This window comes from Polyodon spathula, chromosome 4 (assembly GCF_017654505.1).
Source record: "Polyodon spathula isolate WHYD16114869_AA chromosome 4, ASM1765450v1, whole genome shotgun sequence".
In the NCBI taxonomy this organism is placed as follows: domain Eukaryota; kingdom Metazoa; phylum Chordata; class Actinopteri; order Acipenseriformes; family Polyodontidae; genus Polyodon; species Polyodon spathula.
In genome coordinates this window covers 12,209,260-12,235,171 of record NC_054537.1, presented here as the reverse complement: position 1 = coordinate 12,235,171, position 25,912 = coordinate 12,209,260, and the positions used below count along the sequence as shown (strand labels likewise).

Here is a 25,912-nt window from a genome sequence, read left to right as displayed (position 1 = left end):
AATCTCACAAGAGGCAATGTCTTATTTAAAGGCACTTTTTTGGGAGGGGCGGTTACACACTGTGAAGACATCTTGTAAATTATACACATACGATTCTAGAATGGAACATAGATAATATTATTAAACTGTTAAACCCAAGACCCACTCTTTTCGGTTCCTAGTGCTCTCAGGAAACTGACCAAAATCTTTAAGTTGCAAAACTGTGAACTTTAGAATGATGACCTGTTTATGGCATCATTTGTACAAAACATTGTATACTATGAACTCTGGTCACAAAATGTTAACTCATCACTAGTTATTTAATCTGTTTTAATGAATGAAATTTTAAATTTTTTATACTTTCTTGAGGCTGTTGTTAAAAAAAAGACATAAACAGTCTAGGAAAGTTTTGTAGAAATAAAACTTAGTTTAACTCATGAAAACAGACTTTAAAAACATATTTTGTTTTGTGAAGTTTCATCACAGTTGGATTTGTGTGTGGCATATTGTCTTCAATGCAGAGGCAGCTAGAGTAAAAAGTGCAGTGATATTAGTAGAGCAACAATGTTGCTGTTTGAGGGTATTTTAGTTGTTGGCACCTGGGTAGCATTACCGGGTTGAACAAATAGTCTATGTGTACAAAAATAAAGTCAAGAGTAAAGCATTAGTATTATTGTCAGTCTTTTTTAATATTATAACTGTTATCCTGTTACTTCAACATTTTCTTTATATATATATATATATATATATATATATTATATATATATATATATATATATATATATATAATTAGGATTAGACCTGCTACAGGATGAGGATATGCTACAATATATAGTCTAAATATATCCTAGCAAGATTCCACAGATGTCCCTCGCACAATTTCATCAAGCATTTTAAAATAAAAATTAACCAAGCCCTTTCATAACCTCTAAAGTAAAATCACAGTAACAATGCCAAGTCTTAGCAGTGGAATAGTGAATCATTGCAACTGCTAAATGAGTAGGGGAAGAATAAAAAACCAAAAACACTAACAAAAACAAAGGGCTGTACATTTTATTTAGTTCATATTGAGACACGCAAATCACCAAAATCCTTTCTTCAGTGATACACTGCAGATATTCATAAACATAACAGATCCTTGGGGAGGTTATTTCTTTGGTTTGTTGTTTAAATTTAAAGTCTAATTATTATTTTTTATATATTATTTTTTAATCATATAAAGCATGTTTCATTGCACAGTCCGCATTTAATTTTGACACAAATAACTGAAATTATATGACGTGATTAGGGATTTACAAACACATACATACATAATTTCTGCCATTGCAATTTTGTTTTAAATTAACTTCTAATTGCATACACAATACAAGTAAATAGATCATATTTTTTGGTAACAGTCTTGTATAAAGGGAACAGTGTGCCCCAGACTGGATGGTGTGACAATTCATTCCAGGGAAAGGTGGAAGTTGGCCATCTAGAAAGGGGGTGGAGCCATGGTACACCAAGTCATTGCCCCCAGATGGGAAGCGATGTGGCAACCGCGGATTGAAGGAAAAACGGTTGCACTCGCTAGCCAAGGGGGTTTAACTGAAGGTACAAAAGGGGTTGTGGCTAAGCGATCTGTTCATTTGTTATGGTTGCAAGAGAACCGCTGAAGGACTGTAAAAGACCAAGAATTTAATGTTTGTTTGCTTTGTCATTTCTAATTGTACTAGTTTGTTCTTATTAGATGGCTAACACATATCAGGAGCTGTCAATAAAGGCCAGCACCAACCCGGACAACGCTTCACCACTTTACACAAATAAATTGTATTTCACCACTTGCATGTTAGGACTCACTCTGGACCGTGTTTGTGTCTTGGGTGTGTTTATACTGTGTTTATTATTTTGGGACTGTAACCCATGGTTTAAAGAGTGCTGTGTATTGCCTGGGATTATTATTTACGGTCACCACACAACCTGGATTACAAATGGGAACAAATCAAGAATTGTTTGGACCGTCAACTTTGTTGTCTGTTATCTGTTGAGCATTACATCACTTCTACACCCGCACACTGCGAAACACCTTGCCACAGTCATGAACTGAGAAAAAAAAAAAGAAATGTAATACGTGAAAAAGCAATAAAAGCCTTGTAAGTTACTAAACAAGCATATCAATGTGACAGATAAATGATTGCTATATTGTTATTTTTAAAGAACCCACTGGCCACTGCCACCCTACAATATAAATCTGTTCTATGGCAGACTTCTTCCAACCATATTTGTTGCAGTTAAAACCAACCCTGGGGATTTAAAAAAAAGAAGAAAAACTAGCAGTGGGATTAATATACACCTAAAGGACTGCAGTATTTAATGTACACCAGCTGCTGTTTTGATCGTTACAATTAGCTATGCAAGATAATATATCTTATCTGGATACATTACTGTAGCAATCTTCTGAAGCAGAGGAGAAACATGGCTGAATCTTAAAGATATTCACATTCCTTTTCATTTGTTATAGATGTCAGCATTCAATTAGGTGGTGCTGAATGCACTTGGTTGAAGATCAGGCTTGCTCTTTTCACAATGAGATGGACTGCATGCAACTGAAGAGCTATCAGTGAAACTGCTCTGTGCTATAAATCTCCAACACCTTGAAAACCAAAATCCCTCCAACTAAATGGTGACCATTTAATCACTGTCACCACTACATTTTTGCTTGGTTATCCTTCAGAAATCTCTATGCATGTTTTATGAACATACTCAAAGCCCAAGCTCAACACTTAGATTGGTTGACAGGTAATATATATATATATATATATATATATATATATATATATATAATATATATTAGATATATATATTATTATGATATATATATATATATATTTATAAACGATATAATATCATATTATCTTAAAGCAAGTCCCTAGTTTGATTTAATTGTACATATAGTATACGCATACAGTATTTTCTACTAGATTGAAAGATTTTTTTGTGGGTTATTAAGGCAATAAAATAGCTAAGAAGCATAAATAAATTGGGCCAAATGTTGATGAATGCTAAAAAAAAATATAAACACAGTGTGCAAAGTCACAAATACGTCATTTAACTATTTGCAAAAAGGATAAACTGTTTTTAAATTTAGAATAAATAAGACATTGTTTTAACTTAAATGACTTGTTAGTTTTCTCTACATGTCTAGTTGAACCCTTCACAAGCTGTTTTTTTTTTTTTTTTTTTTTTTTTTGTATTGTGTGTTTAGTTGCTACTCTGCAATAATGTTTGGTCTTTGTTAAGACCAGCTTTAAGAAGATTTGTTTAGTGCACAAAGGCAAATCTTCACTTCATCTTCAAAATCGCTTAGGTGAAAATGATAATGAGGCCACTCCCCAGATTTTAGCCAAAATGTGTTCACCCCATAATACTAAGGCAAGGGTCATTAGCACCTTGCCCAAGACCAAAACTAGGCCTATTCTCTACAATTTCAAATAAGGTCTTGCTTTGGATTTGATTTCAAGGAATCTTCATCCCTGTGACGGAAAGATGAGTTCTGGTGATGAATCTTCCTCCCGACCTGTGAGGGCGCTAAAGAACGGGAGGAGAAGTATCTGGAAGGGCTGGCCTGACAGTTCGTTTCCGGGTCAGGGAAGTGGGTCAGCCTGGAGGGAAGCGCGACTCTGTTGTAAGACCGTATTGATTTGAAAGGTAAACGAGAGGCAGCTGCAACCGTTTATCTCGATATCATGCGGGATTACATATAGGGGCCAGGGTAACGCTGATCTTCTCCTTCGTTTGGGTTAAACGAGTGGAGAGAGAGAAGGACTGAGAGGAGCTCTCAGAGTGGATTGTGTTCGTGTTTTGTATTGTTGTGTCTGTCCGTGTAACTGTCTGTTTTTGTATTCAGCACTAGACAGTTAACGCACATCTCCGGAGCTGTCGAAAGGAGAGCACTATCCGGAGCACCACTGCACTGAGCACCTGCACGTTTTCGATCACCCAGGACTGGTGACCGTACCGTTGTTTTTGTTCAGGACTGTGCCCTTGTTTTCATTATCCCCGTGCTTTACACATTGTTGTGTATTGCCGGGGATTTATTATTTTTGACGGTCGCCAGACCTGGAAAAGAGCAATAAAGCACTTATTCACTGAATCACTGTTGTCTGTTCATCACTCCTGCACAGCATCACCGCGACATCTGTTCCCCTTACTAACCACTTTGCCACAATCCCATATTCCAAAATCTTTACTTTCCATTATATTTAAATGTTTAAAACATACTGTACATATTTTGAAGAACTTATTTAAATTAATTCCAGTTTATATGCCTTGAGTATTCTATAACATAAGGCATTAGTTTGTAGATGTAAATAATATTATTATATTTAATTTAATCTTGGTTTAAAAGTTAATTGTAAGCAAAATTAATTAAAAGAAATTAACAAATTATTAATTGATAAACAGATAATGACCTGGGTCAGATCAGGTACCTTAAACCTCAGAGAGAATCCCTTCATACCTATTAATTTATTGTAAACAGAAACTAGTCTAAACATAGCATTTAAGCGCTCATAAATCTGGAAGGTGTGAACACTCCCTGCTTATTGATTGAGGCCACATTTGCACCTGGGTCCTAAAGATTCATTACCAGTAATGCATCTCAAATGTAACCCACAATAGCTTGAGTGATCAAAAGAATAGTGCTGGTGATGAATGTTCATGTACGTTATCCACACCTGGGATCCAAATGACCTGCTTTCAAATAGAATTGGAGGTGATAGCCTTCTAGAAAAGCATTGACAGGCACCACCACTTTGATGGTGACATCAAAGCCTCCTCTCTTAGATCTAAAAAATAGTTATCTGCCTAACAACGGAGTGTCTGTGTCAGTCATATTGTTGAAAGAAGTATGGCAATATGCATTTGCATTTTGAAGAGGTAACATACGAGCCAAATACTAAATTAACAAAAGCATCGTTCAAAAAAAAACTGAAAACAACCAATGCATGGAGTAAAATAAACCACATGCTCTTGTTTTTAATTTTTACATTTTTTTTTTAAACAAAAACAAATCTACCAGTATAGCTGTAATGTGAACATGACTTCAGACTTTAAAATACTGTAGTCAGGAGCCATAGAAAAAAAAAAAAACGTCATATAAATCATTTAATTGGAGGTGCAACCATAAATGGGTAATAATTGACGCCAAATCATTGGTTCTGTGGGATAAAAGACTTATAACAGTACATCCTCATGTTATTATCCTTAAAAATTTTAATTGTGGAAATCAAAAATTCAAGTTATACTTTTACAACTAACTTTTATAAGGTGTATACACCATTAATTTGGAAAAGTGGCTTCCTACCCATGTTCTGTTATACGTAGATTATGTTCACTCTTGCACCATGCAGACTTGGACAGTATTTATTAACCTCTATAAGGAGAATTTCCAACTCTTCATCAATAAAGTTTGTCAGCCTGGCACAAGATTTATGTCCCCCATCTGCCTTTTACAAGATCTTCCCTTTGGAAACCCCGGTGAGGGTGATTATCTGGTTAGCCTCATTAGCAAACTTGATTAATATACTGTTTTCAAAATGCTGGAACTTCACGCAAGGTGTTTTAAAAAAACACATAAAACTCAATTGGCACTGATTGTGTAAGTGGGAAAAATAATCATGCAAATATAGATTTTAAAAGTTCTTAAGTCTTTATCACTAAAGTACTTCATCAAAACATGCTAAGTACGAAGCTTACATTACATTAAACAGCAATGCTCAGCTAAGGTGTTATTTTAGCATGCACAGAGGCCCACATCACACACCCAATATTGAATACAAAAAGGGAATTGGCTGTTTTTATTTTTATTTCTCAAAACCCAGGAGGTGAAGGTAAATGACCAAATGGAGAGATCATTATGATTCAGTTAGATTATTTTTCCAGTAGCGTGAATTGATTGAATCCACTATTAAATGTAATCACTCACTGTTCAACAAGATATTGCTAAAATACTTGTAATGTCTCCTGGTACCAGATGGCTTGTTTCATTCATTTCATGCAGTGGATGTATCAGATAGAAATGACATATTGATCCACGTGGACACAACAAAATGAAACTATAAACAATGCAGTGCTGTCAGCCCAAAGAAAGAAAAAGTCAACAAAAAAAATCTTGTGTATATATATATATATATATATATATATATATATATATATATAAAATGTCCAAAAAGAGGATCAGATGGGTTTTTAGGTATTTGAAAAATATTGTATCTAAGCTTGTACTTTGTTTAAGTGTGTTTTAATTTGACATCTAGAAAGCGCTAAAAACATATTTGTACATACATTAATTATACAAAAGGGTTTCCTAAAAGTGGGTGTTTGGTAGTTTTCCAGCCACTTCTATAACGAGCTGTGTGTGAGTCAGTGCTTGGAAATTCTGGCCTGTTATTGGTTAAAACCTCATCATAGTAGCAAAAATAGATTGAACTATTGCTCTAACATCCCTATACCACAGGGCAATAGTCTCACTCTGACATGTGATTGGTTCACATTTCTGTCAGTCCCGCCCCTTTTCAAAGTAAAGGTCTCCCATTACACTCCTGACAACAAGAGAAAATGGCTGAAAGTGAAATTACTGCTGAAAAGTGATTCTGTGACAACATAAAATTAATTACAAAATATATTACAAAAGAAAGATGCTTCAAACACTAAAATGGTGATTAAAACGTCACTGCCACTGTTTTCAGATTTTCTGAAATTCAAACAAATTCAGCTCGACGAATAAACAAATATGACGGCCAGGATCTAATCGCATGTATTATGCAGCACTCAGGAAGCCAGACGGAGAGCTGTACGCAAAAAGACTTTGATAACTATGCAGTGTGAACTTCAAAAACATTTTCTGTTATTTATTTATTTACTTATGCTGTATCAGCTATATATTTAAACAAAATATATGAAGTTGTATTTACTATCCAATCTTGCCTCACTTATTTTCTTGACTGATTCATGTATTAAATATGTAAGCACAGTGGTTTATTTTTGCAGTTTTATGGTTATTTTTCGGCATTAAGCCTCTTTTCATATATAGTACTGGATTGGTTGAACAACTCAGTGACAGAGCTTTTTTTTCATTAGGTTCCGAAACAATAATAATGTTGCCAAATCGTCTGTCGTACTTGCTGTGCATGATTTTAAATAAAGCTGTCAAGCTTCTACTCACTGCTATCATTGCAGCTAGGCTTGTCCTGAACCCATTTAACACGAATATCATTTAACAGTGTGCATGTGTTATTACATTTAACACGTTATTAATGCTTTATTGTCTGATGCCCATATTGCTGCATATAAGCATTCACAATAGATCAAATACCCTGTATAACCAACACTCTCAGGAAAAGGTTTTCTTTTTGAGTTTTCTTTTTCTGTTCCAGCTCATTTTAACCTTATTTTAGCTCCATCTCGTTACAATAACTGGAAATCCTTTAAAGCACACAAATCACAAAAGGCCTAAATGCAGAAATCCAAAACGAAGTCTGCTACGTCTTGGTCAGTTCCTTTCATGTGAATTCATGTCATGTTTAAACTGCTGTGGATACCAACATAAAAAATAGTCTGCTTTGAAATTAGCCCTGATAACCTTGAGAAGGGCAGATCGATTTCTTTCAATTCCATTTGAAGTTTCATAGGCTTTAGTGCAGGCTTGTTCAAGTCATTTATAAATCCAAAATGGGTATTATGACAGCAACTGACAAACTTTACAACATTGTCAGCATTGTCATGACATTAAACAGAATGAATATCTTATGGTCTCTGTTGGAAAACATGGAACAAGAATTGCATAGCAGTTTGTTATGCATTTTCTGAAAAGTTACTGACACTGGAGATGCAGACTGCTAGTTCCAAAATGCATGTGCTGCTGACAATTGATAAGGGCCAAAGTCATAAACTCTAGGCCTACAGTTTACTTGCCCAGCATTGACTGCAAGCAGGTAATAAATAACAGCACTATGGTCTGGAAGGTGCCCAGGCTCTAAGGAGATTTTTAGACTGCAAAGCACAGTGGACTAGGAGGATCACAAGCATATTTGGAGATAATAAATAACAGAACTGTGAAGCTACAAGGGAGCCCAGGACTCTAATGAGAGATGCAGTCAGAATACGCCATAGGGTAAGAGTCCAGTTTTAAGTGGCTGGATCGCTTGCAAACAGCAGATTTGATATACAGGACACAACTCACACTGCACACGGACCCTGAAACGGGTATAAATCAGTCGGGTGTAGTTCTGGCCCACTGCCAGGACTGGGGAGGGGAAACCCAATCTGGGCTTTGCTATAAAAATGTAATGTGCCTTTAGTTCACTGAATCTTTATTTGAATCCTTCTTTGGGTCTAAGAAGGAATCCTTTCTTGGGCCAGAGAATGAATTTGTTTGTTCTGTATCTGGGACCTGATTCCCTGCATGTCAAAATAAACCTAACATTTATTGAAGAAAATAACTTTGTGCATTTTCTTAAATCTACTTACTTGTTTTTTTTTTTTTTTTTTAATTACATCAGTCTCTTGACACAGTAGCTTGATCCTACAGTAGTTAAAACAGATTTGAGCCATTCAAAGTACATCATGTATTGCCATTTCACTTGCTGTTTAAAAAGATCTACAGCTGCACAGGGGAGATTTTGTAGAAGCTAAGAAAGTTTGTACTTACATATCTTGATGCTCACCCCCGTTTGGGGCATTGCTGAATTCCTTCATCATAGAAACAGTTAATATTGCTGATGCTAGTCCACTTATATTGCTGATGATCGGTTTATATTGCTGATCAATCTTTGCTGCTGCAGTTTCCTATTAACCTTTTTACTTAGTACTGTTTGCATATTTCCCATATACAAGACAATAGCAGGTGAGTGAATAGTATAATGCACCATGGGAGTGAATTTGACCTACAGTCGAGGATTAGCTAATGCACCAGGAAGCAGTTTCACATTTTCAACATGATTGAAAAGTCCTTTGTTATCACAACTTTGATCTATCCATAACATCAAAACATGTACATCGGTGTACTTAGATGGGCACTACCTAAAACATGAATCTGCTTGACTCAGCTTAACCCATAAAACTCTTTAAAATGTTGTAGCACAAGCCATCCTCCACAGAGCAGTTGGAAAATTCGTAATTTTACAGTTATGCCCTAAATCCAAGGAACACTGCCCTTTGCTGGAAAGAAGTGGTACTGCATGAGGACTAAGATTAAATTTACCCTAAATCTCAAACTAGTGGTTTGTGTGCCACCTAGCCCTGACAAGAAAGGTTGTTAATATAATATATACCATTATCAGTGTCAAAGTAACAGCATGAAGTCACATATAACCAACGTCTGGGGTATGTGACACATCGTTCTTTATTTAGTTTCTTCTGTGAGATTAATTATTAGTTGCTGTTTACTGCTAAAAGTCTTCAAGTCCTAATGTTTAAAGCTGTGGGCGAGACAAGCATGTCTGACCACATAATTGGCTGACTTACTTTACTATGAAAAAGAAAATGGCACCTCAGTTGTTGTTTCAGTTTTGGCTCTGTGTACTGAAAAGACAAATAAATATATTTTGACAACAGTATGAAGGAGCATATTTAAAGACAGGTAGCAAATTCCAGGGTAAACAAACATATGTTTATTGTCTTAAGGACCAGATGGTAGCAGAACCCCTTTCAAGGCTTGGAAGGACAAAGCAGGGATTTGTGAATCCTGAATTTGCACCATCTTCAAACAAAATACTATTTTTCTCAGGATTGGAAAACACGATTGCAAAGATTCTTCCAACTGTATAACTACAGACAACAGATCAACTTCTCTATAAATGTAATTGCATTGTAATATTTATCTCGGGGATATTGGAACTGATCGAGCTTGACTGTTGAGGTTCCTAAAACACATATTGATTTGATAGTATGTGCTGGATTGTGTTTTAGTGTGGCAAGATATATAACCAAGAACATTAGTGTATAGTACAATATCTGTCATTTGAGGAAAGAGAATTTGGCCTGTGGTCTTATCCCGCAATCTCTGTCACCACCTCCAAAGCTGTAATAATGTAGTCTGATGTGTTCTTAATTCTTTAACTATAGATTTTGACCAGTACATCCCCCACCTTTCTACACAATGTTTATTTAAACACCTACCGACATGATATTACTAACTCTTAGTAAAACGCACTTGGCTGAGCCACAGCTCCCAGCTGTTTCAAACAGAACATCTCTCTCACGCAGCAGTGCTCAGCTGGGACTGTTGAAATTGACCTTCGAACACAAAGAAAAATATCAAAACTTACAGCTGCATATCCAGACGTATCCACAGCTAGTTAAAAAAAAAAAAGTGCTTGGGCCTGTGTTTCCTTCGTACTCTTGTAGGGGATTGGTTATTTCACTGGTGATCGAATATCAATGCTTCCACTCAATGGTGTGCAGTGAGGTCAGTACTTTTTGGGTAGTATTTAGATTTATTTTTGTATCTTCTGTACCATATTCCTTACATTTCTAGGAAAGAGCAGCAGTTTGATGCTGGGAAAGTCACTCGAGAACAACTGAGTAATTACAGCTCCGGAACTGCAGGGACATTGGCAGGAGTTCAAGTGAAATCTGTAATGTTGATTGTCTGGTGAAATTGCAAATGAAAGCAGTGCCCAGTACTTGTGACCTTTGGTTTAAAAGTGAGGAAATGATTCATAAAAGTTGATTAGGTCTTTTGAATTCCCCTTTTGATTGTATAAAGCATGATTATATGACTGTATGATTATATGATTATATTTTTTATCCTTAAATATGTCTCAGCAGTTTCTAGGTGTTGATTGCATTGTACAGTGTTTACATTTTTATTTGTATATGTTATGCTGAATAAGCCATGATTTAGAGTAGAACTAGGACAACCCCTATGTATGGTACCATGGAATCAAATTCATTTTTTGTATAATCTTAGCTGACATCACCTGATTTTGTTGTGTTTAATTTATTTTCAAAATGAAAAACATTAGGTGACATTATTGGTTTACTTAATTTTACCTGCAAATACTGTTTCATTGCTAAAGTAATTGTGACCTCAATTAGGGGTGACCTGTTTGAATATGGGATACAGGTGGACTAAGTGGCTGTAAAACTGTTTACAAAGTATAATTATTTAAGAAAAAATATGAAAACTGCTTCAACTCATCGATACAGTAAAAAAGTTTCCTAAAGTGTTTTGTTCTTTTATGTTAAAATTGTCAGTTGTGTGTAAATATTTAGTAAATCTTGGGGTGTGCACTGGGGGTGTAAGGATAGAGCAGAAGAATGAGAAAGGAGCAGTTAGTAGGACAGAGTGCCGGCTAGAAAGGGACTTGGACTTAGGATAGAGGAGCGGGCGAGGCCCTGACTCTGGTAGCAGACTAGCAGAGCTGGACTAGAAACTAGAATAGAAAGTGGGCACTGACTGAGGGCAACGATGCCGACACATCCCAGGGGCAGAGGACCCAGCAACCAAAATAAGATAGAAAGGTGGTCACTGACTGAGGGCGACTATGCGACATATCTCAGGGGCGAAGGACTCAGAGACCAAAGACAGGATAGAAAAGTGGTCACTGACTGAGGGCAATGATGCCGACACGTCCCAGGGGCAAAGGACCCAGCGACTGAAAACACATACGAGGGTTGTAGACCGGGACACGAAAGGAGATAGAGAGGTACCCAGACGTCTGTAAAGGGGCGCTCATTAGACCCCCAATTGGCAGAGACTTCAAGCTTCTTGGGACCTGAAATAAGGGCAAGATATAAAGGTTAATATAGGATTCGAGCATGGAGTAGCCACGTCTCAAAAGTAAGGCAGAGTATAGAACAGAATCTCGAGTGAGCAGGAGCTGTGAAAGGACAGAGTGTGGCCAGGGGTCCGCTCTGACTCACATGGTGAGAACCCCCCTGAAGGTAAGGGAGGTGGATGCCTAGCCCTGAGGTTGGGGAAGTGAGACTCATTTGCCCCCCAGTGACGACCGATGCGAAGGCATGTATGAAAGGTGGAGAGGGGAGGAGGAGGAAAATGAAACACTAGACAGCGAAAGTGCAAGTGATCAGAGCTTAAATAGAAAATAGGTATTAACTGACAGGAAATTAGAAGCTCCCAGCTCCACACCCCCCAAACTATGATAGCTAACATTTAAAAGAATATCATTGACAGCTCTCCAGTTCTAAAAGTCCAACATTAAAGCTTCAAACGGTCAATTTGTTTAGTAAAGAATTTAGTTAAACAATTGGTTTTATTTATGGTCAGCTGTTGAAATGATTGTGGTAGAGCTTTATCAATTTGAAATATTATATACAAATGCAACCCCCAAGCACATGGTTTTAGTTAAAAGACTAGCTGGTTGGCAGTGAAATACTGTTGTGCAACTTAAAACAACTAGGGATGTCAGCACAACACATTACAACAGTTGTACTCACTCCAGCTAGATAAATAGTTTAGTTCAAAGCCATATAATATTGTAGATTTATCTGAGAATATTGTACAGCATACCAGAATAGTAATGGAAAGGAGTTATGTATGTAAAGAACTGTGCAACATGTAAAGTTGTCATTTTTATGCTGTTAAGTTCTTAATATTAGGAAAGGTCCATTAACTTTATTCCAATAGAGATCAAAATGATGTCAATGTAAGTAATTCCAGTCTTTAAATAAAGTGATTGACTAAGCTGTTTGTGTTTGTATTTTATTTTTTGTATTGTCAGCCATCTTACGCCACAGGGTAAGCACCTGGGTCTCAGGGAGGTAGCAGGAGTGCCAAGGAGAGTGGCATGCTGCCAGATCCCAGAACAGGATGAGAAGGAGCCTGCAGAAGGGATACACTGTGGGCAATGGCTGAGTTTAAATTTGGATTGCCCTCTGGAGAAGGTTATAAAGCTCCAAAAGGTCCCCAGGGTTACTTGCCCCATTCCTAGTGAGGAACTAGGTGGCATTGGACCGTGAAAGAAGTAAACCTACTGCAAGAGCCAGAAAGATCTGTAACTAGTTTAATTTAATGGAGCGCAGGAAATAGGCATTTATATCTGACCCCAGTACAAATGGAGTGGGGCATACACAGCGTACCCATAATGGTCCTTAGTGTGTGAAAAGTTAATAATATTTGTATAAAATCAAGAGGTGTATAGAGAAAAAGCAATCTGAAATGTACTGTACATAGGTTAGGAACATGTCATATTTGGTGAAGATTACATTTTACTGAGTTATCCATGTGACAGACGGATGGACAGGATTAGCTCATAACAGTATACTATTAACTATATATATATATATATATATATATATATATATATATATATATATATATATATATGTGTGTGTGTGTGTGTGTGTGTGTGGTTTTGCAATTGACTTATTCATTTAAATTTCATTGATTTAGGTTAGTTTTCTGGTTTGCTGTTTTGAGTGGAGTTATCTTTCCTATAATACTTTTGTGAGATGCCGTTAAGTGTGTAGACCTAGTACACACAGGTCTGTATTGTTAAAATAAGTTGTCATTTTGTGTTGAACAGCTGCTTAACCATAATATCCAATTTAGAACTAAAAATGCAAATACACGATAGATTACTCAGAAAAATACTGTTTTAATTGATAGATGGAATACCTGCAAATTAAAAAGGTTTTCTTAAATTGCAAAACCATGCTGTACTAGCCTATCATCGACAGAGGGGTATATTAGTGCGTACTATTAGAAAATATAACAAACTTACCTGAAGCTCTCTCAAACTTGCTAACCACAGGCTGCACTAGGGTACGTGAATCGTGGTACAATTGAGGGGAACTGGCAGGGACATTGGTGAGAAGACAGTTGGCACTAGATGACATGCACATTAATAGAATGGAAGTCTTTGCAGTTTACAAAAAGACATCTGTTGCCAGCAGGAGCCTGAAGCACTGAGTTTTCATCTGGCAACTCCAGTTTCTCTGGCATACAAATTCAACATTCTTTAGTATCCTGGTTGACCAATGGTGTATTGTAGAATCATGACTGGTGTTCAAATTTGCTGTTTGTTAAGCATAAATATATTTAAAAATGTTTAGTCAAACATTTTTTCTTGATCAACCAGTGCAGTTTAGAAGCATGGTTTCCAATACGCTGTGCTTCTACACAGTCCAGTACTTAATCTAGTTTAGTATCAGTTATAAAATAATAGTAATACTTATGAAACAAAGTGTGCAGTATGCATGTGTAGGAACTTTTTGCAAAGACATTTAACATGTGTCACTTCCTTGACAGCTCCAGTTACTACTGCTGGGTAACAGAAACCTCTTCACCTTGACAGAGGAAGTGTTACTGCATATTAATGTTAAATCAGAAAAGAAAACAAGAACCAGAGGCAGTCCTAACTTCTAACCGCCACAGGGCAGTATTGGCTTGGGTAGTATTTTTTTAAATGAAGACGACCATCCATGAAAATATTTAACAGTAAAATGGCTGCCGTTTAAAGCACCAAACAGAAAAAAAAAGGTTCAACTGAAACTTGACACAAAAAAGTGCAGGTTTAGACAGTTAGTCATCAACCAAAATAAATGAGCAATGTAAAAACAATGGAAGGACTTTGGTCTATCAACTAAATACCAATTTTAAGCGTATGTTTAAATACAGTACCAACACAAAGGGAAAGAAGCCCATTTGCCATAACCAATATTGTGGGGGAAAAAAAAGAAAAATCAGAAGAGTTTGAAAAGCACTTTCATTTTATACTCATAATAGGAAATGAAGTGCATTGTTCTATTAGCTGTACATACCAATTCACTACATTTTTAAAACAATTGATGTACTTGAAGGAACTAAAAAGGAAATGAAATCTGCAGGAAGGCACATCTGTGAAATGTTGAATTTACACAAAACCGAAAAAAAATAGATTCAGTGAACCCTAAATTTGTAATATAATTTTTCATATTAAGTGAAACTAAAACATAAATCAGCATGCTCAGTTGTTAGTGTAAATCTGCCATTTGAAATATCTACATTTCTTTTACACTACACTGAAATATAATTTTGGTTCTATTCATTTCTATAACCGGTGACTCCCACTGTCAGGCGAAACTGTACTTTTCATATGGAGACAGTGGTCCTTTTTTCAGGAGCTTAGCGTCACTGAAATAATGATGAAGTAAACCTGTCAAGAGATCTGCAACAACCCCTTTGTTAATGATGACTGGCAGTATCTGGAGTGTGAGAGCTGGGGTATATTTCAGGAAATGACATCAAATCTGAGCTCCACCTCTTACTTCAGGGTGGAAGGGTATGTTAGGCTTTGGAAACAGAGCGGTACCATTACATCAACATAACAAAAAAAACTGTCAATTTATATTAAGAAAAGGGGACACTGACAATGTTGTGAATTAAACTTTTATTTACATTTTGTATCAGCAGATACAAAAAACCCTTTAAAATTTGTTTTAAAAAAATGTGCAAGAAATCACAATTGATTCTTTCCAAACAACAACAAAATAAAAACAATATGAACACCAATGGGCTTTGGATAATTCATTTTCTGGCAAACTTCATACACATCGTTGTGTTGATTATAGAAAAACTGTAAACTGAAGTGATCGGTTTTCTATCTATACTTTATTGTATGGCACTATCACCATCATACCTTTTGAACAGTTTCACAAAGTAATGTAAATGTATATGATTCTCCCAATTTCACAGCCAAAGTCATTCATCTGTACAGTACATTTCAATTTGTGCCATTGTTTGCTCTCAACTAACAATTAAAAAGGCAATTTAAAAACTACAAAAAATAAAAATAAAAAATAGCACTGCACAAAATGTGTCAAACACTCCTGAAATAATTGCTTTAAAAAGTTACTGTACCAAAGTGATTAGCATGAAAAATCCAAATGTCAAGAAAAAAAGGAAATCAATGCGATATAGAAATGGCAATTACTGCATCTCATAACGTAAACTTACACTCCCACTCAACAGCATGAACTCCATTTGAAACAAACAAACAAAAGAAAATCTAAAGTTGACATGAGATCTGGATGGAGATTGTTTACTGCATTATACAATTAAAACAGAAACTGTGCATAACACTACAGCATTTTAAACAATAATCAACACCCTGCATTGCAATGATAAGGTCACAGAGTAGAAGGCAACACACTAATCATTGTGAAATCATTCTAGAGCATTATGATCCAAATCAAGAGGAAAACAAGAATGTTTATAAACTCCCATTCCAAACCTTAAAGCCTTGGGTTATGAGGATTCCCATACATATATATACATATATATATATATATATATATATATATATAGACACACACAATTAAACTAAAATCTAAATGGGACACTTGGCCCTTCCCTTTCTACTTAATTCATAGCCTTCCACTGTAGTTAACTGAATCATTTTGGAAGTCTATGAATTTGAATAAATTGGAGATAAAACAAAAAATGTAGTTACTACTACATTTGTGTGACAGGAACTGTACTGGGATTATTTCAAACTTTATAGAGTACTAAAGGAAAGTTCATTCACAGAGGCAGGGTGAATCCTATAACCCAGGAGCTGAATCTGTGCTGTTGTTTAGTATTTGCATTACAAATTCAAATGCCAGAATGCAGACCATTATTTTCTTAAACCCCATGAGGCCATCTTTGGAGAAAACAATTTTTCAAGGATAAAACTGTACCAATATAAATTTCAGGGCAGTACAATACTTTTAGGATTTTAAGTAAAAACAAATTGCAGGAAACAAAAAGGGGAATAAAGTATATTACTGCCTAACAGGTATACAGCGTTCACCATTTGTCATGTTGCATACAAAAAAGGCTCGGACAACAAAATGAAGGCTGGTGAATTGTAATAAATTAGTGTCCAAATTAAAGAGCTAGTAGTCACGTCACCTACCCAAAACTGACTACTGACATAAAAGACATACAGTATGGCCAGTTTGAAAATACTTTTTTCTACAATACACTTGTTTTCAGCAAACAAATCATTTTGCTTTTGCCTAATGTGTTATGCCTATAATGGTTCTGTGTTACACAAAAATAAAATGGATACTGCAGCAGCATAAGCATGTAGCCACTAATGGAAGGTCAAATGGTTTTAAATTATGCCAATACATTTTAACACAACCAATTAGTTGTTGCAAACATGTACAAGTGTTTTCTCTCAAAATAAAAAATAAAACAAAAACAATACAAATGTATTTTATTGTAATGGCAGCAAACTTTTCATAACCATAAATGTTTGTAAACCCTATTTCACTTTATTATAGTTCCCAAAGTGCAAGTTGCAAATAAGTTCCATAAGCTTTATATGAGTTATATTTTTTCAGTAGTGCTTTTCCTGCAGGTAGTCTTTCATTTTATTTGGCAAAGGCAGTTTCTGAATTAGGTCTATTCGAGTGTACTGGCGAATAACAAAGCGGCACAGGTACTGGAGTGAACGCACTTGCATAAACCGTGAAACAGGGTTCGTTAGCCTAACAGGATAAGTCGCAGACCCTGGCAAGCGGGATCTGGAGTAGCAGAACGCTCCATTTTCTGAGTCCTTTATAGAATGTTCAATGAGGTCCACTATGGATGTGTGCCCTTCCACATCAGGCTGTTCATAGAAACTGAACCTGCCATTCGAGTGCTCAATCCTAGTATGGAGAGTCTTGTCCTGTGAACGGAAGCTCAGGCTTAAGAGATAACGGTCATCCGAGCTGTCACGAACCAAGAATGAGCCATCTGGCAGGTTGGCAAGTTTTTCCTCTGCTTCCCAGCGAGTTATGGGACCCCAGTACCAACCCTGTTTGGCAAGCTTCTTTAGCTCTTCTGTGAGGCTTGTCACCACCATAGGCCCACTGTTCTGTACCGAGTCATAGACCCTTGCTACACCAGGGGCAGAATTAGGGTCGAAGTTCAAATGGAGGCGCACCCTCTCTGCAACATGGGCATTAACACCACCGAAAACTGGGAAGTTCCTTTGGATCTGAATGCTGGGGACAGGAGGTAGCAAAGGGGAGAGAGGGGGTGCTTCTACCGTGGAATTTTGTAGGACCATTCCTGTGGTACCTACCGAGAGCCCGTTGACTGGGGGTTCCATAAAAATGTCTGGTGCCACCACTAGATCTTGGGCCACCTGGCCCTCATTCACATGGTTGGAACTGCCGCCTATTTGTGAAGCCATGGACATCACCTCCATTGGTGAAGAGCTATCCAGACAATATGGACGGGGTCCTTCCACTGAATACATTCCCTCATCTAAATGCATGGTGTACTGAATATAGTCCTGAGGTGTAAGTCCAATAACTACAGGCACATGCTCATCAATGCTTAAATGCAAGTCACCATTTTGAGAGTCAGGATTCTTCAGAGGGTTACTCTCCTCTTCGAACAAGCCATCCATCTGGAGGGCATGGAACTCTTTACGGACACCATTGCGTGCAGGGCTAGGGCTGGGTGAGTGAACCAGGGCTTTTACCTTCACTTCCATCTTAATGCAGGTCTCCTCTGAGTTGGCTGGCCTAAGGGGCCAGGGAGTGGGGCTGTAGTGATGGCTACGTAATGAAGTAGACCTTAAGGGCCTCTGAGCCTTCACATCATTAAAGCTAATAGGTGCAGAGGAAGAGGAGAAGGTATCATCATCTACAGAACTTACTGAAGGCGAACTTCCTTTGCCTTTGGGTTTCTGCTTGGCAGACAGTCTCCTTTTCAGGGTGCCCATGAGGCTCTCACTCTTGGATCGGTTCTTGTGTCCTGTTTCATCCTCGTTCATCTCACAGCTAGCCAGGTCTTTGCCGTAGCATCCTCCAAAGACAGACTGGTCTTTCCCAAAATCACCCGTCAAGGTTGGCGGCTGCACAACCACAAACTCTCCCTCCTCTTTGCCCTTATTCAAGTTAAAAGACTTACGAATTGTCTTAAGGCTAATTTTCTTCATCCTGAAAATCCCTTCCAAATTAGGGATTAGGGTTCTTCTTCACCTATGCTGCTCGAGGAGGTGTTGTCCACGACGGCTGATCATGGACTCTTCCAAAGCACTTCATGTAAGTTATGATACAGCCACCCCCCTACAACAAAACAGATGACAGCAAACCATTAGTATGCCAGTACATTTTTTAAACAAAATATACATCCAAGTGTGCTAGAGGCAGAACACTGTCAGATGTACACAGATGCCAACTTCTGAAAGGAGAAAATAGTAGCACGTGCTGCCAGCCACTAGAAATTAAAAGGTTCCAAGGCTCTGGCAAGCCAATGGCCTCATCTTTGCTGTTGAATCTATCAATTTGGTGACTGTAAACACACAGCACTTAGAAAATGTAAAAATCCCTAATAAAAATGCTTCACTTGTTTTTAAATGTGGAATTCTATTAATTTTGGATTTAAATATTTGTAATAAAGGGTGTTTTAGTATCTCATAAGTGCTATCAATGCTGGAATGAAATATTTAACCTCAAAACTTTATAAAAAATAAATATAAAAATAAGAAAGCTTTTACATGTTTTTTTATTTACATTTTTACTACTCTGCAACTATCAAAAAACAAAATGCTGTGTAGTATCAATAATTATTTAACGTGAGTTAAACCTCAAAACCAATTTGCATAAATACACAGTACTGGGGAGTATCAGATGTTGCTTATTGATGGTGTTTCTTTCTAGAGAGATAGGGAAGCACTCCGTTCAGTCCTAATTTAGAAAAAATAAAATAAAATAGGAAAGTAGGCTTCTGGAACACATTATGTAGGCTAATCATATTTTATTTTTTTAAATAAATAAAACAAGTAACTTCTTCATTCACAAAGTGTTTTATAATACTTATTTATATTATATATATATATATATATATATATATATATATATATATATATATATATATATATATATATATATATATTAAAGTTTTAGTAAACTGTTTAACAAGAAGCAAAAAATAAATAAATAAATATCTAATCTAGACCCACATGTGTTTACTGCCCGATTATTTACCTACCCACTGACATGGCTTGCTCACTAAAACATTGGGTAACTTATATTCTGAAGCACAATTTCTTGAGCAAGCCGTATCACACTTGCACCAACAGCCAAATAGCTGCCATGACAAAATCCCATAGAATCCAATGGAATTATTCAACTTTTTTTTTTTTTTTTATATAAAAGGGTCTGTAGGTTGCAAGGTAATAAAATAAAAATATATAAGTGTCTCACTCTCCAAATTAAAGTATTAGACTACCAATCTCTTAAAGCCTGCCAAACTATGTGTCTAAAATAAACCTGAATGTGTTGCAAATGTACATAGTTGAAAATTGTTACTTTACTTTATTCATGAATTTCTCACAATTAGGATTTCTCTTATGCAAGACTTTAAAATGTTGTAACTTTGTCATTTTTAAAGACATTTGATAAACTTGGTGTCATTTGAAAAAGCTGAATATGTACTATTTTGTGAATATATAACTAATTTATTGTCATGGGGTCATATATGACTGATTTTGTGGGAGCAGGGTCGCAAATATCTCACACCTAATAATATTCCATTTGGAACGGAATAGACAAAAAAAAAAAAAAGTATCTAGAGATTTGTCAGAAAACAAACAAGCGTATTAAATAAGCACCATTAAAAAAAAAAATCACTGTATTATTACACTACAGTAATCCGTCGCATATCAGCTCGTAACATACCCGTTTATCCTTCATGATCAAGCTCTTCAGCAACGTTAGTTTATTGTTGAACAGAGAAGATTTGTTCAGAGATCGTAGATCCTACCAAAGTTTTCGTACACTCTGTTGTATGTGCTCTGTGCGCTAACATTGCTGGTAGTGTCACGTGAGCTGTTCAGTGTGTTTACTTACTTAATATGTAAATAAATCCTGTTTGCCTGCGGGACGTATCAATTTCAACCTCCGTCTTGATCCCTTGCCTGTCACTCAACAGTGAATGCACACACCTACATGACAGATGACTACTCTGTCACAAGCATTAATACCCTATCTTTCTAAACAAGGGATTTAGGGGCGCTCCCTAACAAAAGCTGAATCTCAAAACAATAACAACGTGAATACACCGCAATCCTTCAAATTTAAGACACACTTTTTTAAACCATTTTTTCTTCTCAAATAGCCTGCGTCTTAATTCAAGTACAGTAGTGATGTGTGTATTAAAAATAAATAAATATCCAACAAAAGACATGACTACCTGAGTCCGAAAACAGCAACGTGACTGACTGCCAAGAAAAGCCAACAAAGGCGCATGCCCGAATACATAATCAGCAACATGACACTGCTGAGAAAATACAAAGCTTCCGGAGGAATTCCAAGAGAAACATTTACAATTTCATCATTTCTAACAAACAGTACCAGCTTGGGCACATCGGAAATGCTGATCAGACTGTATTTTTTCAACAATTCAAGCAATACCGCACAGTTCAGTGCTGTTGTGGTTGCTGGGTTACATGTTGCCGGATGCCATAAAGTGCTGTGTTGTACTTGCTGTTGCCAGGATGTGGGATGCCGTAAGTGAGTGGTGGTGTGTGTACGACAGAGACGCAATCTAAAGTATTATACAGTGTGCAGCACGATAAACAAGCTCAGTGGTTAATCTAGAAGAACACTGTCAGTTTTGAACGACACAACAGCACAATTGAGGTTGTATCTTTGTAAATGCATATTTATTTGATGTTTTATTTTTTCCTCAAATTGAGGGCTGTAAATTTTATGTTACTTAAATTCGAGGGTGTCTTAAATTCAAAGGAACACTGTAGTATTTGTTACAGCTGTGAATGGTATTCAAAACAGAATTAATTGGAGCTCCTGAGTGGCGCATCCGCATGGCATGCAGGATGCGCCCTATAGCCTGGAGGTCATCGGTTAGAGTTTAGGCTATTCCACTGTCGACTGTGGATGGGAGCTCCCTGGGGGTGGCGCACAATTGGCGACGGCGGCGGCAGTGGCAGGGGGGGTGGTGGTGGTGTTAGGTCGGCTAGGGTGTCCTCGGCTCACCGTGCACTAGCAACCCAGTCGGGTGCCTGTGGGCTTGCCTACAAGCTGCGTTGTCCTCTAGTCGGATGACAGCACACGCTTCCGAGGATAGCATGTGTTCGTCTTCGCCGCTCCCGAGTCAGTACAGGGGTGGGCTAGCGGTGAGCTGAGCTTAAAATACAATTGGATATGTTAAATTGAGAAAAAAAAAGCGTGGCTAAAATTTAATTGGCAACTACTAAATAAATAAACTAATTTATCCAACTTTTTATATATCCACCCTTACTCTGGTCCCACTACAAACCTGAATACTTATGGAACAAAGGGCAAGGTATCTTTCCTTTATGACTCAAATGAGAATTTCACCTGCAATACAATATCATAAATATATATATTTTTTTTTTTAAAGCTATGCGGTAACTTTTGCGTAGCGTATGATTCATTATGTACATACAGAAAATACATTTTAGCCTATAGTACTTTAATACCATTACCGTTAAATCTACTGGTACATTAAAGTTAAATCTTATAGAATACCACTATACAATTATATATTATATAACAAATCACATATGAGAAATAAACCAATTGCCATTTAAGATTTGTCAAAGCTCCAGTTCATCTTATTTTGTGTATGATTCATAGAACACAAGACAGTTCCAGAGTATTTTTCTGATTCATAATATGTTTATATGTAAAGTTTCTGCAATGTTTAAATATCCAAAACCCAAAAGGACTGTGTGAAGTGACTCTTGTAGCAACAACACCACACCCTACATACAACATATTATAGCATACATTTCTGATAGCATTACAGATTTTCAGTAAATATCGAACTGTATATTTGTCCGTTGATATGGGACACTTACATTTTTGTATGTGTCTTGAAAACTGCTTATTAAATCATGTTGAAATGTGTTAACATTATGGTACTATCAGATTGTGTTGTAATTTGTATTTGTACATGCAACTTGAGAACATAGTTGTCCCACATTGTAAATCTGACATTTTAATATGCATTACCATTACAGTAACATCTCATTTGCTTACCAGTTAATAGTGGTTTTAAACAAGTTATTTTCATTAAACTGTTCATTGTCATCTCTTTACTATTCTGTACATACTGTCGATATAAATCATGGTCATCAACAGATCTGATTTTGAATTTCATCCAAGTCACTTACATACTTATGACTTACTTATTCTACATCAGATTGTTGTGGTCAGGTACAGGAAACAACTGTCATGTTGCTGATATTTGAACAGGACATCAGTACAAGTAAGCTCCTTAAAACGTGTACATATTAAAAGGGACCCGATTCCTAACCACACTCAGCTAATCTTGTTTATAATTCACTCCTATATAAAAGGGACCCTATTCCTAACCACACTCAGCTATTCTTGTTTATAATTCATTCATACACACACATTTGTTTTTAGTACTTCAGGTCAATCGAGTGGTATATTATTGCTCGTAAGTGCATGAAATTGCCATTAGTTTAACCGACATCATTTTTGTAAAGTATATTTACTTTTTTTTTTTTTTTTTTTAATCAGTATCAGCAAAATTACAACCCATCCAGTCTCGATGCTGGGCCCACCAAGACTGGTGCAGCCTGGGGCTCGAGTCAGGCTATTGTAAGATCTCGACTCACCCCAGCAAAATTAATGGACAGTCCCAGGTGTTCCCATCAAAATAAAATCAAGACGACTGCTTTATATTGTAAAAGATGGATCAGTTGTATGCCTAGTTGTTGATTTGTTATTATTATTTTTTTTAATTGTATTTATTGTTAAAATCGCGAACAAGTATAACAAGACATGCAAGCTTACAACCACAGGCCTCAACAAATACATATCTCTTCATTCCAGTATTTATCATATTACAACCAACATAAAATATTGAAATTAATCATACAGACAGTGCCGGAACAATTTGATTCACACTAGGACTACATAACAGTACACACTGAATTATTATGTTTTGTTTGTTTTGCCTTTTACACTCTGCCTTAACGTTAGGATAACACTCACACCGAGCCACAATAACCCTAACCATTACCATAAGCTTCAAAATATTTGATTTGCATTTTTCATACTTACCAGGTGCTTTTTTTTTTTTTTTTGGAACCCACTCGACCCAACAGGCAATGCCCGTCAGAACCTCCAGCAGAATAAACACAAACCACACAGCATAGTCACCTTCATATTCTCCCAAATTAGTCTCTTATATTAAAGAAAACTATACATCCAAATCCGCGATTTCTTTAATACAGTCATGTATTCAGGACATTTAAATTGCTGTTAGTTTGTATTTGTTAATGCTACCGGAATATCACGAGCTCCCGCTTTTATGATACCGTTTCTCTAAGGTTTTGTTTAAACTTTTTTTTTTTTTTTTCTTTTTTTTTTTTCTCGCTGTCTCTCTTCCTCCCTCTCGCCCCTTTGTTTCCTGTTGCATCATGGGAGAGACGAGCTGTGGGGTGGAACAAATGTTTACTCACTCTCAGGGTAAACTGACATATTGAATAAAAATGGTAAACTGTTGGAAACGATTGCAGACGATACTGTACTGTGTTAGGAACCAGAAAAATAGTTTCGTGCTCCTCGTAATTTCTGCATCCTGGAATTAAGACCAGCCAAATTTAAATACAAATTTAAGTAAAATGGCACACACTTAAATATTGAAACACTGGACTATGGCTTGACGATGGTTTTCTGTTCAGTTTTTATTATGAAAACATATTTTAATCTTCATTTTCATATATCCCAGGTTTTTTCCTACTAATGTCACTGCTTTTGGTAACATGTCTAATATTATTTAAGTCACTGGTATTTTGGTTTAGTACTGATTAAAGAATAGATTTGTTTATTAAAACTTGAAAAAATGCCACTTTCCCACTCTTAAGTGTAACATAACGGTTCGAAGAAACTAGTGTGTTGCATTGAAAAAGTGATTATGATTGTGAAAGATTCTCAAGTTGTGATTGACAGTGTTGTGCCATGCAGTGGTACTGCTGAACCCTATGTTTGAGACAAGGTTAAGACATGTTATCTCTGAACTAAAAATCATCTATGGAAGTGTATCCTTAACTGTTGTACCCGTTTCTCAATTGAAGATCGAATGTGTTGGCTGGGATGCATATAGTTTGGTGAGCTATGTGGGACTGGCATCTATGGCCTGCATCACAAAGCCCAGGAGAAGGGCAAAGAAAAGAGCGCAGCCAGTAATATCCATCCCCTGCCACAGTTGTGTTAGTGACATGACGATACTGACGATCACTATGACCTGTATCCACTGCATGCACAAAAACACTAAGTTTGACACACAGACTGAAGGACAGAAGCCTCCATATAACCTCAATAAATAGTGCTAAAGAATGTTCTAAGATGCATCCTGTTCTTAAAAGATTCAGTATTGATCTGGTTAAAATATCTTAATTTGAATAGGTGAAATATAATTGGTGAATCTGCTGTGCAATAGGAGTCTTATTTTCATACCTGTGTTTACTTTAAAAAGGAAGAAAATACTGTATATACAATTGAGAAAAGAACAAAGAACTGGAGAGAGTACCTAATAGAACTTGGTTTGGTTCTAGTTTTGTAAATATAAACCTGAGGATACACCTTAAAAAAATGATGTACCCGGTTTAGTTCTGTAAGTAAATAGTAATGCATAATGTGCACAGTACTTCTTTAGGTTTGTTATTAGACCATACTGTTCGGTCTGAGTAATGTATGTACTCATTGTACACAAATCATTACACAGATCTCCCTCGCCTACATCCCCTTTAATCTTTCAGGTTAAAAATAACAAAGTATAGACATGTGCAGCATTTGAAAATGCTTGCAATTAGGGTACTCCTAAAGGGTAATATTTAAATGATTAAATGCTGCGGTCCACAGAAAATTGATACTGGATATCCTTTCAAGATGATTTATGTTATAGTTAGTTAAAAGTAGGTGATTTAAATTATTTTTTTTA

At 36.5% G+C, this 25,912-nt stretch overlaps 1 protein-coding gene across 1 annotated transcript; it reads right to left on the bottom strand.

Moving 5' to 3' along the window:
- Positions 1-15,338: 15,338 nt before the first annotated feature.
- On the bottom strand, positions 15,339-24,387 carry LOC121314187 (suppressor of cytokine signaling 6-like). The gene is made up of 2 exons (XM_041247196.1): positions 24,031-24,387; positions 15,339-19,017 (listed from the first exon to the last, which is right to left on the bottom strand). The coding sequence occupies exon 2, from the start codon at positions 18,885-18,887 to the stop codon at positions 17,292-17,294; it is 1,596 nt and encodes a 531-aa protein (XP_041103130.1). The 5' UTR covers positions 18,888-19,017; positions 24,031-24,387; the 3' UTR covers positions 15,339-17,291.
- Between the last annotated feature and the right edge of the window lie 1,525 nt (positions 24,388-25,912).

Bases quoted from the DNA above. Each gene is read 5' to 3' on its own strand.
- LOC121314187 (XM_041247196.1), bottom strand. From the start codon at position 18,887: ATGAAGAAAATTAGCCTTAAGACAATTCGTAAGTCTTTTAACTTGAAT.